Source organism: Leptopilina boulardi, unplaced genomic scaffold (assembly GCF_019393585.1).
Source record: "Leptopilina boulardi isolate dan_hultmark-lab unplaced genomic scaffold, ZJU_Lbou_2.1 LbouV2_300, whole genome shotgun sequence".
Taxonomy (NCBI): domain Eukaryota; kingdom Metazoa; phylum Arthropoda; class Insecta; order Hymenoptera; family Figitidae; genus Leptopilina; species Leptopilina boulardi.
The window spans coordinates 511085-524529 of record NW_026137864.1 but is presented as its reverse complement, the minus strand read 5'-3'; the positions used below and the strand labels follow the sequence as shown (position 1 = coordinate 524529).

Below are 13445 nucleotides of genomic sequence, written 5' to 3'. Positions count from 1 at the left end.
TGAAAAATTAGGATTTTTTGGTTAATTATAGCCATTATTTAAAATCAATTATTTTTTATAAATTAAAAAACTTTCATGGATACAACAGCCTCAATCATCGAGATAATATGCCCACAATTTTCAAAAGAACGTCCACGTCATAATTTATTTATTTTATAATTTACATTAAGTAAAAAAAATAAAAAAAAAAAAGAAATGTAATTTTCCTTATTTAAATTTTTTAAAAAGGAAAAAATAGATAAATATAAATCTTTAAAAATTGTTTCAAAATTTTTATTGATCAAAAGTAAACAATAATATTGAAATTGAATATAATAATAATAATCTCTATAATTACTTGTATTAACATGCATATCTTTACTCTAAAAAAAAATTTTGATATTATCATAACACTTCTTTAGATTGCAAAAGTTCAAAAAAAACAGAAAACATAGAATTTATAAATATAATGAAATATTTCACTGGAATTATATATTTTTTTTTTATAAAGTCTTCTCTTTTTTTTCTTTTTATTTTCATTTAATCAATTTAGAATAAAAACATGCAGATTTTCAATAAAAAAATACTAATATTTAAAAAAAAAAATAGAAAAAAGTTTAATACCCAAAATATATGTAAATAATTAAATAACATTTTGGAAAAATTTTCAAAAACTAGAATCAAAATTGTAAATATTTGATTTAATATGCAAAAAAAAAATTTACTCACAAATTTTAACACGCGACTAAATATATTGTATTTCTAAATATTCGAAAAAATTAAGAAATACAATGAACTGATAAAAAAAAAAGAATCTAATGTTTATGAAAATGATAACTAATGAGCAATTTATCCCATTAAAGTTATACAATGTTTATATATATATAATATATCTATTATTTAATAATTGAAAATCACCTTCTCACGCGTATGTATATATATGTAAATATTGACAAAAATTTACAATTCTTCATGAAGTTTTTTATCATACAAAAATTCACCGAGCGGTCCATGTGTTGACATCATTTTACCCAGAGTTGAAACTTTTCCTGCTAAATCACGTTTTCCTTTATATTGCTCGTCCAGGAAATCGCCAGTGAGATAATCGACCAACTATAATAATATTAATAATAATAAATGCATTATTATTTCGAATTAATTCACTTGGAAGCAAAAAATAATGGAAAATAAATAATTAAAATACCGCCGAGTGATAAATTCAAAATAATATTAAAAAATAAAAATAGGAAATTAAAATACCTAAACACATAAAATAGTAAATTTTATATATAAGACTAAAAAAATTCAGTTAAATTATAGAAAAAAAGAATTTTCAAAGTTAAAATTTAAAAAAAGTGTATCAAAATAATTTTTTATTTTTTTTTTGAGAGAGACACTTACGTGATAATCGTTGACGACATTGCCAAGATGAGTCTCTGAATGTTCGCATTCACGAATAACATTTATAATGCTCCTTGTTACATTTGCTTCCAAATAAAGAGCTTCGGTAAGTGCTTCAACGCCACTTGACCATTCCTCTCTAATAGTTCTCTATATAATAATAATAATAATAATAATTTAATTTATATTTAAATTATAGCCCGCACAATTAGTTTATAAAAAAAAATTCTTTTTCCATTGTTATACTAAATATAAAACTCATGAATATTTAAATTAATACATAATGAATACAACACTTACCAGTGGGAAATTTAAAAGTTTGCTCACATCATTTGTCAATTGACCGCGCATAAGTAAATATTCAATAACTTTTATTGCGTGTTCTCTTTCTTCGCTTGCTGCTTTAATAAAGAATTTACTAAATCCTGGTCGATTCACAGAATCACGGGCAAAATGAGCTCCCTAAATAAAAAAATTAATTAGTAAAATTATTTTTATTTAGAAAATAAATCAAATTTTTATTTTTTACTTTTTTTTTGGAATTTTCTTTTTTTTCTATTTTCTATATTTTAGAAGAAAAAAAAAATTAAAAAAGTGGAGAAAATATTTTTTTCAAATTACCATAGAGAGATAAGTCATGGCAGCATTAATTTCAATTTTAACTTGATTTTTCAAATGTTTTATACATGGATTTACCATATCGATCCATTTATTTGGATCGATATCAGCCGGCTTTAATGTACCTGAAATGAAAAATTTTAATTCTCATCAATATCATTAAAATGATTTATAATATTATTCTTATTGAAGATTTCATTATTTTATCTTTATATACGTGCAAGATCAATTTTTTACAATTTTCACGTATTTATTATCACTAATACCATCAATTATACTTTGCATTACGCTTCTGATAAAAAAAAAAAAAAAAAAAAAAAAGATGAGACAAGCCCAACAATATCTTATCCTATTTTAGTGAAAATCTATAGTATTTTTAATAAATTTTTATTTTTTATTTAAAATAATAATAAATTTTTTTAAATAAATTTAATATCATTTATAATAATAAATTCATTTAAATAAATTTAATATCATTTATAATAATAAATTTATTTAAATAAAAAAAACTATTTTACATATATATAATAATATTTTACATAACTTTGATATATTTTTAAATTTTTCAAATTTGAAAATTTAATTTAAAAAATTAATTTTTAAAAATATTTTAAAATACCTACACGAATAAAATAAAAATTAATTATTAATAAATTAAAAATAATTTTTTACCATTTTTTTAAAAATGGAATTTATTTAATTAAATTCTAATAAAATAAGAATTTTATTAATAATGAATTAATGTTTACTTTATGGAAGTAGAATAAAATATATTTATGACTCGTATATTAATCATTCTATGTGACTAATTCTCTTTTGTTATAAATGTTATCAACATGAATATTATAATTATTATACAACAAAAATCTATAATTTCACAAATTATTTTTCCATCTAAAATTCGTATCAAAATTAAAAATAATGAGAAAAACTGAATTAGTTATTATAAATAAATATCAAACTTAAATTTTTATTTTCTAACGATTTTTATATTTTTAATTCAATTTTTTAAATTAAGGGCATGTTATTCCTAATTACGTTATCGATACCATTGGCTTTATAGTAAAAATTACATAATGTATATTATTTATTTATTACACGAAATATATTCTATATTTATTTATTTTTTTTTTTATTATCAAAAGTCACATTTTTAATTTTAATCTTATTTATAATTATGTTCCAAACCGAAAAACATGATAGCAAAAAAATTAATACGAAATTACAAAATAAAATATAAAAAAAGTTTTCATTATAAAATATATCTAACTTTTGTTTAAAAAAAAAACAAAGACGTAGTTAGAGTTAAAAATAAATTAAATTGTTAATAACAAGTTTCTATTTAGAAAGATGTTTTATAACAAAATAGTTTCCAAAAAAGAACGCTAACTTCGAAAATGTCGAAAGGAATTTTAAGCTTTATACATATAACAAAATAAAACAAAAAATATTTTTTCACGATAAAAAATAAGTAATTTTGCTATATTTTGACTAATATTAGTAATTTACCGAATTAACAAAATTTGTAAAATAATGAAAATTTTGACGTTATTTTGTATAACAAAATATTTAATCAGTTTAATATTAAATACGCAAAATTGTTTGTGAAAATCAAATTCGCGATTAATTACGTTTTAGAAAAATTCTAATCGAATATACGTCGCACAATTATTTGATTGCACAAGGGGCGCAAATAAAAAAAAAAACTAGACACAAATATCTACAAATTTGGTAAATATAAACACGAGGCGTATTATAATTTAATGGAAAATTTTCACTTACACTTGAGACCATCGCCGTAAGCAACGCTGATACAGGATAGTGCGAAAAAAATGGAAATTAGCAATTTCATCATGATGCTTAATAAAGGTTATAGTACATGAAATACAAATATTATAAAGGAAAATATCAATTAAATTGATGTTGTTTATTCAAAGCAACCTTTATACACACTGGTATAGAAGGCTGTTTTCTTTCTAAAGAGATGAGAAGATTACAGACAACTATTCACAATGTACAGTCATTGGCCACTTTTTTTTTTTTCAAGTAAAAATTTGTTCTCTTTTGATTATATTCTTTCACTGCTACTAATGCTATTTGACGCGAATATTTTACTGTTTGATAGTTATCGAGGAGTGTGAGAAACTTGAGAATATTCTTTGTACTTTATTTAACAGCGCAAGCGTAAAACAGTCAGCTGACCAATGTGACTCAGTGAATATTCAGACTTCTAATGCTTTGTAGCTGATTGTCGTCGTTTAGTATAATACAAAAATTTTATTTGTTAAATTCTCATGCTCATTGTTTAGCACAGCGTCGAAGCGAGAGTATTCACGCTATTTGCTAGATAACAGCAAAAATATTTTGAAAAGGTACGTACAAAAATAGATAATTTTTTGAGAAATTTTTCAATAACAATTTTTACGTTTGTTCAATATTATTGTGTGCGCATCTCATCTAGATATATATATATTTTTTCTAAGAAATTTTTTTTTCGCACTATTTTTTTCATATTGAATAGTAGTTTCTGTTTATCGTTTCTTTTTAATTTCCGTCTAATATCATTTACGCAACAAACTATTATCTCTTTGTTAAGTGCGAATCTACAGTGAATTTTACACACGCGCATGTTGACGAAAACAAACAACCGGGATTTCACAAATGTTGGCAATTGCAATTTCTTCTAAGAATCGAAAATTAACAATTAAAAAAAAAAAAATCTTGATAAATTTTACTTTGTTTCATTTGATTCAGCTTGATGAGATTGTTTACTTTTTTTTTAAACTTCTAGATATTGTTTGAATAAAATATTGCTTTTATGATTAAAATGTTTTTAGAAGAAAGATTTTATGTATATTCAGCATAAATAAGTTGGAATGATTCAATAATTGTGAATCATAATTTCATATCATTTTCTATAGTATATAAATGTGTAGAGGAAATTAGTTGCGATAATAATGAGCAAAATTATTATTTTAATAATAACACAATAAAATATCAATTATTAAGCTTATCATCATTATGAACAGTAGGTCGTAAATTCTGGCAATAAATTGCTTACCTTTATTTGAATCGGGAAGAGTATGTTTAATTTGTGATATTAATCTGATAAGTTCTCACATATACAGAGTAGAGTATTTTTTTTTATCTGATGTACAAGTAGTTACAATTTTTTTTTCACCGCGCGATTATTCAATCTACACTAATCTCTATCATCGCATGTCAATACATAATTTGATGATTATAAAATCATCAGTAACAACTGAACAAATATTATAATTTGTTTCTTTTAAAAATAATAAAAATTTGTTTAAATATTTTCCTAATATATATATGTCAAATTTATGTTTTGGTTTTTATAATCTTTTACAACGAATTGACAAAATAGTGGATTTTAAACCTAAGGGTTGTTTTACATGTTCTATTTAGCATTAAGAGAATGTAATTGGTTCAAAATTGACCAATTAAATTTGTTTAACTGTCGAGTGTAAAAGAACCCTTAGTATATCTATTATTTAACAATCTGTCAGTATTTAACAGTTTATTTTATAATTTTTATTAATCATTTAGAGTCTCGATAGTAATTTATTTTTTGTATTGATATATAAAAAAGTTTTCAAAAATATTGTAATATTTTAATCTCTTTTTTTATTCTTTTAGAAAAATGTTTGCCTTTGTACTATTGAGTGTTTTAATTGTCTCTGCGTCTGCAGACACTTGTTATAAAGAAGTTCAAGATGCTTGTAGCACTGCTCCAAATCAAGGTATAACATTAATATTTATATAAAAAATATAATTTTTTAAAAAATTTTAATTTTTTTATATAAAAGTATTTTTTTAAATCTATTTTTCATCGATTTAAAAATTATTTAGGATAAATTTCAATAAAACTGAATTTAAATTATATAGTTTACGTCGATGAAGTTCACAAATTTTTAAATTGTGATCAATTATTAAATTATTATATTTTAAATTGATCAACTATTTAGAAGAAAAAATGTTTTCCTATGAAAATTAAAAGAAAAATTTATAATTTTAATTAAAAACTTTTATTTTTCGCGTGAAAAATGATTTTTTATTTTTAATCATTGTGAATGATTAAATTCATTCTAATATTTAAATTTTTAATTTCAAGTGATCCAACTTTAAATCAATTCTAATTTTTGTTGATGAAATGAAATTTATTTAATTTAAATATTAATCGCAAATACAATCGATCGAATAATTTAAAATTATCGAATTTCTATTTTTCTAAATATTAATCTTTTTAAGTTTCAATTTTAAAATTATCCTTTCGATGTATTTAAATTTTATTTAATCTAATGTTTTAAATTATCCGAATTTCAATTTATCCAAATTTTATTTAATTTAATTTTTAAGTTTACGCAAATTTTAAATGATTTAAGTTTCAATTTATTCAAATTTTGATTGATTATGTTTTTGAAATTGTCCGAATTTCAATTTGTCCAAATTTTAATTGATTTATAGTATAATTCAAATTATTCAAAATTTTGATTGATTATGTTTCAAATTGTCCGAATTTCAATTTGTCCAAATTTTAATTGATTTATAGAATATTTCAAATTATTCAAAATTTTGATTGATTATGTTTCAAATTATCCGAATTTCAATTTATCCAAATTTCAGTTGATTTAAATTTGAAATTATCCGAATTTCAAATTTGTCCAAATTTTAATTGATTGAATTTTCAAATTATCCGAATTCGTTTTTCAATTTGTCCAAATTTAAAATTATTCGAATTTCAATTTGTCCAAATTTTATTTATTTATTTAAATTTTGATTTTTTTTTTCAATTTATCCAAAATTCAATTTACCCAAATTTTAAACTATTAATGCTTCAGCTGTTGGTAAAAAATTTTAATTTTTTTTTACATATTTTCAAAAAAAAAAAAAAAAGATTCTATGATTTCTGTTCAAATTATGAAAAGATACACCTATTATAATAAAAAAAAAAAATTTTGTATAAACATATTTTTAAAAATTTATGTATAAAAATACTTTTTTAAAAAATTATTATACAACAAATATTAAATATAAAATAATAAATTATAATTATTCAATAGATGGGGCATTATTGAAAAATTGTAATGCCAAATATGGATTTTTTGAAAATATGCAAACTGAACTTCAGGCTTATACGAATGCACACATTGAATATAGTTTCGAATATTTATTAATGTCAACGCATTTTGGAAATTATGAAGCTAATCGAGATGGCTTTAAGGGATTGTATCGTAAATTATCGGATAATGCCTGGCAAAAGGCTATTGATATGATTCAATTTATCACCAAACGAGGTGGAGCAATGAATTTTAATCAATTGCCACATTTCAAAGAAACCGTAAGTTTTTATAATGTTGTCCTTTTAAAAAAGCTTCTTTTTTTCTAATTTCACTTATTATATAACAAAAAATTTTGATAAAAATGAAATTTTTTTTTAATTTTTTACTATAAATTATATTTTTTAAATAATAGGAATTGAAGTCAATAAATTAATAGGTATTATTATTAGGTTTTTTTTTTTAAATCGTTGAAAAAATAATTAGAAGAATATTTTCTCATCGATTTAGTTCATATTAAAAAATAATTTATTATGAAAATGAATTAATTTTTTAGGGATCAGAGTCACGTGTTTTGGAATTAAATGAAATCAGTAGTTTAGCAAAGGCACTTGACAATGAAAAAAAATTGGCCGAAGAAGCATTGAGACTTCATGCACAAACAAAAAATAATCCCAAACAAGACGCATCGGTTGCTCATTATTTGGAAGAAGAATTCATGGAATCGCAAGCGGATTGTATTAGAAAATTGGCCGGTCACTCAAATGATCTTAAAAATCTTTTACAAGATCGTGATGCATCTTTATCAATCTTCCTCTTTGATGAATATCTTCAAAAAACTCTGTAAAATAAATTTTTTTTCTTATTAAGTCAAACAATAAATTAATTCACTTCTTGTAAAAGTGATGTATTTATTGTTATGAATATTTTGTTACTCAATATAATATTATATATTTAAGTTAATTTGATATATCTTAGGGGATTTAAAAATGACAAATTTTATACATTTTTTTTTTAAAACGTAAGTATTTCATATAATGATTATAAAATATATATAAAATGTAATTGTAAAATTATTTTTTTTGTAAATTATAATTATAATCTACATAAACTAATTGATAATTAGGTACATTATAATTATAATTTATTATATTTAAAGTAATTTATAATTGAAAGACAAAATATAATTAAAAAAAAAAAAAATATGATTCAAAAAATATATATATTTCCCCAAAAAATATATCTATTCGAGATTTATGGATATAAGTTACTTTTTTTAAACGATCAAATTTGAAAAATTATTAAAATTATCGTTGATTATAGATAATATAAATAATAAATGTGATTTTCAATAAATTTTCATTGCGAAAAAGTTTTTTTATTATCCTTTGCAATCTTTTTAAATTGAAAAAGTAAATTTTTTATTAATTGAGTCCAAAATTTGCGAAGTGTGCCAATATTTTTTTGAGTAGATGAAATTTTTTCCATAAAATCCATAATTTTTTTTATGTAAAACAATAAAATACAAATATAAGTTAAACAGTTTTTTAAAATATGAAAATTTATACAATCTATTGTTATAATAAACATTTTCGTGTGGGATTTTACAAATTTTTCTTTTTTATATGTATTAATCTATGAAATTAATTTTTCTGACATTATTACTTTAAAATAACACTGATTGAATTAAAATTTTTCATTTTTTAAAAATATTAACAATTTATTTAAACAAATAAAAATTAATCTAACTTTTTCATATATATTTGCATTTAACATAATTTCTTTTTAAACGACTTTTCTTTTACACATTAGTAATTTTAATTTGGCAAATTTTTTTTGACAGAATTTTTATTTTACAAAATTTTTCTTTACCCAACTGTTTTTTTTTTTTTTTTGAATAATTCTAATTTAACCAAAATTCAGACAAGAATTGAATTTTACAGTATTTTTAATTGAAAAATGTTTTAAATATTTGAAATGTCAAGATCTTGATTAAAGTTATTAGAAATAATTATATTTCAACAAAAAATTTGAATCAAAATTTTTAATAATAATTGAATTTCAGGAGATTTTAAATTAAAATTTTTGTAAATTAGAATTGATGAAAATTATTAACAAAGTTTTAAACAGTAATTAAATTTTAGAGAATTTTTAATTAAAACATGTTTTACTTAATTTAATTTTTAAATAATTGGATAAAATTTATTGAAAGAAAGAAAGAAAGAAAGAAAGAATTTTAGATACAAATTTTTGAAATAATTTTAAATGGACCACAATGACTTTAGGTGAAATGTAATTAGATTGATATTTAATCTTCTATTATATTAAGTTAACAAATTTCGAAAAACGACACCGACCCCGTGACCTCGACACCGTCCTTGAAAAATCTATTTTCAATTATTTTCAAATAAATCAAAATACTTTGCATATATGCTTTTAGAAAATCTTACAATCTATTTTTATGTAACATCTTTTTTCAATTTTAACCCGAAAAAGGGTTATTTTTCAATTTTAACCCGAAAAAGGGTTATTTTGCAATTTTTTAAGAATTTTTTGATTTTTTCAATTTTTTATTATTATTTTTTATTATTTATTGTTGTTTTTTCGATTTTTAGTTAGTAACCTATAATATTGTGTCTAATTTTAAGTGTCATTAAAATCAAATGTTTTTAACTTAATAATTTTAACATTTCTTAATGAAAAACGAAACAACTTCTATTATATTAAGTTAACAAATTTCGAAAAACGACACCGACCCCGTGACCTCGACACCGTCTTTGAAAAATCGATTTTCAATTATTTTCAAAAAAATCAAAATACTTTGCATATATGCTTTTAGAAAGTCTTACAAACTATTTTTATGTAACATCTTTTTCCAATTTTAACTCGAAAAAGAGTTATTTTTCAATTTTAACCCGAAAAAGGGTTATTTTGCAATTTTTTAAGAATTTTTTGAATTTTTCAATTTTTTATTATTATTTTTTATTATTTATTGTTGTTTTTTCGATTTTTAGTTAGTAACCTATAATATTGTGTCTAATTTTAAGTGTCATTAAAATCAAATGTTTTTAACTTAATAATTTTAACATTTCTTAATGAAAAACGAAACAACTTCTATTATATTAAGTTAACAAATTTCGAAAAACGACACCGACCCCGTAACCTCGACACCGTCCTTGAAAAATCTATTTTCAATTATTTTCAAATAAATCAAAATACTTTGCATATATGCTTTTAGAAAATCTTACAAACTATTTTTATGTAACATCTTTTTTCAATTTTATGATAAATTTTATGCAATATTAATAAGATATTAATTTAAAACATAAATTATAAATATAATATACATAAACTACAATAAGTAAACAGCAATAAGTACAATTTTAGCCGAGCGAGCGTTAGCGAGCGAGGAATACATCGCTAGTTTAAATGAAAAAATGAAAGACATGATATCTAGTTTGTTCACAATTTATTAGAAACTTAAATTTTCATTTATTTGCACAAATAATTATAATTAATGATTTATTTCTAATTTTAATTTACTAATTTTCAATGGAAGTAATTTAACAAAATCTTTACAAACACTTAATTCAACTGCCATTAAATCCTTAGCATTTGAATCGCGTTCACAATAATTAACGAGAAATGAATATGCACTGTAACTTTTTTGTACATTTTCCAATTGTTGTTGTTTATCGGGTGTTATAAATTTATTATACAATCGACCACAATGAAAATAAGCACTCAATACTGGTCTTATCATTTCATCGGGAAATTTATTATTTTCAATGAAAATTTTTGAACTTTTTAATGAATCAATGAATTTTTCAAAATTTTTTATTGCCGATGCTGTTAAATTATTAATTTTTTTTAACATATTTGCCGTGGGACGTTCGTCAGTTGCTTGTAGACGATCTAATTTAATATCCAAAATTTCCGAATACGTTTCACCTAATTCCATCCATATTTGTCGACAACTACTTTGATAATATGTCTCGTGTAATTCTTTTAATACATCTTCCAACATATCAATTCGTCGTTTATGCATTTTTGCCTGTTGTCCTTCGTCATTGTGAAAAAATGCCAAATCTTTATAGGCCTGCGATTGATCCTGTATTAATTGAACATAATCAGATGCATGATTTTCCAATGAATAATATTGTTTTGCACTATCGATCCATTCGTTGATTTTGAAAAATATTAATTTTGCATCACTAAAATCAAGAAGATAATTATCTGTTATTTCATTGGCAATTGTTTCAATATTCTTTTCAATTGTTGTAAATTGTAAATTAATTAAACAATTTTTATCAATTTCACATTTTTTCATTTCCTCTTGTTCATTGTCATTTTCACTTTTAATTAAAAGACGTTCTTTTGATGCACTCAATAATAATATTCCATATTTTATCCAACATCGTGATATATCTGCACTTCTGTGTTTATAATTTTCTAATTTTGCCGCTGTCTCTTCATTTTCAACATCAGTTTCAATTGTTGTTAATGTATTTTGATAATTTTCAAGTATATAAGTTGCCGCCGATAAATAATGTTTCGCCTGTGAAAAACATTCTTTTTCAAGAAAAAATTGTGACAATGTCGCAGCATTTAATGACCAATCAATACTTTCAAAATCTTTATATTCCAATTGTCTTGATAATGTCATATGACAATAAATTGCTGATTTCAAATAATCTTCCAATGTACCATAAATTTGTGCCAAATAATATAATGTTAATGTATGTAATTTTTCTAATACTAATTTTGGTTCTTGTTCATCAATGAGTTTTATTAAAAATAATGTTGACATATTAATTGGTTCTTTATTGATATTTATAAAATCTTTATAAATATTTTCAGCGCGTTCTAAAAATGTTTTTGACATTGATGCTTGATTTCTTTGTGACCAAATTATACCCAATTGATTTAAAGCACTTATCATTGGTATTATTCTTTGTGGTAAAATTTCATTTTCACTTAAATTATCAATACAATTAATAAAATATTCTTCACCAAGTTTTAATTCTTCAGTTTCAACATAAACAATACCAAGATTTAATGATATTATTGCTAATAATGTATTTACATCGTTCTCTTCTTTAACAACATTATTTGATTGTTCTAAAAGTGAATTTTGCATTTCTTTTAAAATATTAATTGCTGCATATTTATTTTTATATGGTTTTGTCTCGTCTATTATTTTATCATCGGTATCTAAAAGTTTTCTTACTTGTGTATATTTCTCCTTTAGTTCAATTAATAAAGCATGGAAATCCATTATTTTTTTTTTCCTTTTTTGTGAACAATTTAATTAATTATTAAAACAGTAAGTATCTCTAGAATCTGTAAAATAAAATAAAATTATATTATAAATTAACATTGCTATTATCGTGAAAAAAAATCCATTATGCTTTTATTTGGAGTTAATTATATTATTATTGATAAATCCATATTAGATTTAAATTGTTTTTTTTTTTACAATAAAACTTACTGGGATTAAATTTCTATTACGTTTATATACTTATAATAACTCTTCTATTAAAATGTTCTCATTTTTTTCAATATTAGTGTTATTTATTTATTTTTTTTTTCAATAATATAATTAATTTAGGATAATGTCATATTTAAATGCCAGTTTTATTTTGATTGACTTTAGCATAGATGAGAAGCTAAATTGTTAAAAGCAGGGTTGAGAATATAATACAGAGGAATCCCTCTAGTTTCTACTTAACCGTTCTGATTAGGCTGTGTTCACATGACTGCGTTCAAATACTGCATTTTGCGTTGAACAATGAGAAAGAGAGAGACACCTATATACTTTCATCCTTGTTACATAAATTTTTTAAAGCAAAACATACAGTGTTCGAATGTAGTTTCCCCTATTACATGAATGATATCACATCACTGAATTTGATTGGCTATGACAAATATTCCATTTCCATTGTGAAAATAGAATATTGTTGGAGCCAATCAAATTCAGTAATTCTCCGTGATATAATACATAGCTCGTCGAAAACCAAGAAGGTATGTAAGCACCTTTAGTTTATAATTTTCCGTAAAAAAATTCAGATGAAACATTGTTAGGCTTATATGACCTTCCCTTTTCTGTTCTTGTTTTTCATACGTGTTGTCATGGCAACTAGTGCGTTAGAAAAGGACAAAAAAGTTTAGGTATTTCCAAAAAAAGGTGTGATCAGAGCCTAAAGGTACTTTTATACGATGAAAGGGAAAGGATATTGGGAACGGTGGTCTAGTAACAATCTAGTAACTTTGACCCATTCTCTCCCTCCATTTTGTTTTTTCTACTCTTTCTAACCTATTAGTTGAAGAGAGACAAAGAAAGAAAATGGAGGGAGAGAATGGGTC

General features: G+C 22.1%; 3 protein-coding genes across 3 annotated transcripts; 1 reads left to right on the top strand and 2 right to left on the bottom strand.

Moving 5' to 3' along the window:
* Positions 1-259: 259 nt before the first annotated feature.
* On the bottom strand, positions 260-4113 carry LOC127282610 (ferritin subunit). The gene is made up of 5 exons (XM_051306969.1): positions 3781-4113; positions 2002-2123; positions 1681-1842; positions 1381-1530; positions 260-1092 (listed from the first exon to the last, which is right to left on the bottom strand). Exons 1-5 carry the CDS (start codon positions 3851-3853, stop codon positions 940-942), a joined length of 660 nt encoding a protein of 219 aa, XP_051162926.1. The 5' UTR covers positions 3854-4113; the 3' UTR covers positions 260-939.
* Positions 4114-4208: 95 nt separating this feature from the next.
* On the top strand, positions 4209-8437 carry LOC127282608 (uncharacterized). Its single transcript, XM_051306966.1, has 4 exons — positions 4209-4370; positions 5659-5762; positions 7083-7360; positions 7636-8437. Exons 2-4 carry the CDS (start codon positions 5663-5665, stop codon positions 7924-7926), a joined length of 669 nt encoding a protein of 222 aa, XP_051162923.1. The 5' UTR covers positions 4209-4370; positions 5659-5662; the 3' UTR covers positions 7927-8437.
* A 2094-nt stretch (positions 8438-10531) lies between these two features.
* Positions 10532-12730, bottom strand: LOC127282599 (KIF-binding protein). Its single transcript, XM_051306951.1, has 2 exons — positions 12571-12730; positions 10532-12422 (listed from the first exon to the last, which is right to left on the bottom strand). Exon 2 carries the CDS (start codon positions 12355-12357, stop codon positions 10594-10596), a length of 1764 nt encoding a protein of 587 aa, XP_051162908.1. The 5' UTR covers positions 12358-12422; positions 12571-12730; the 3' UTR covers positions 10532-10593.
* Positions 12731-13445: the final 715 nt, after the last annotated feature.

Excerpts from the sequence above, each read along its gene's own strand:
- LOC127282599 (XM_051306951.1), bottom strand. The coding sequence starts at position 12,357 with ATGGATTTCCATGCTTTATTAATTGAACTAAAGGAGAAATATACACAA.
- LOC127282610 (XM_051306969.1), bottom strand. The coding sequence starts at position 3,853 with ATGATGAAATTGCTAATTTCCATTTTTTTCGCACTATCCTGTATCAGC. Across the intron at positions 1,531-1,680 it reads AACTTTTAAATTTCCCACTG|AGAACTATTAGAGAGGAATG; the intron begins GTAAGTGTTGTA and ends ATTATTATATAG. Across the intron at positions 1,093-1,380 it reads ATGTCGTCAACGATTATCAC|TTGGTCGATTATCTCACTGG; the intron begins GTAAGTGTCTCT and ends ATATTATTATAG.
- LOC127282608 (XM_051306966.1), top strand. The coding sequence starts at position 5,663 with ATGTTTGCCTTTGTACTATTGAGTGTTTTAATTGTCTCTGCGTCTGCA. Across the intron at positions 5,763-7,082 it reads TAGCACTGCTCCAAATCAAG|ATGGGGCATTATTGAAAAAT; the intron begins GTATAACATTAA and ends ATTATTCAATAG. Across the intron at positions 7,361-7,635 it reads TGCCACATTTCAAAGAAACC|GGATCAGAGTCACGTGTTTT; the intron begins GTAAGTTTTTAT and ends TTAATTTTTTAG.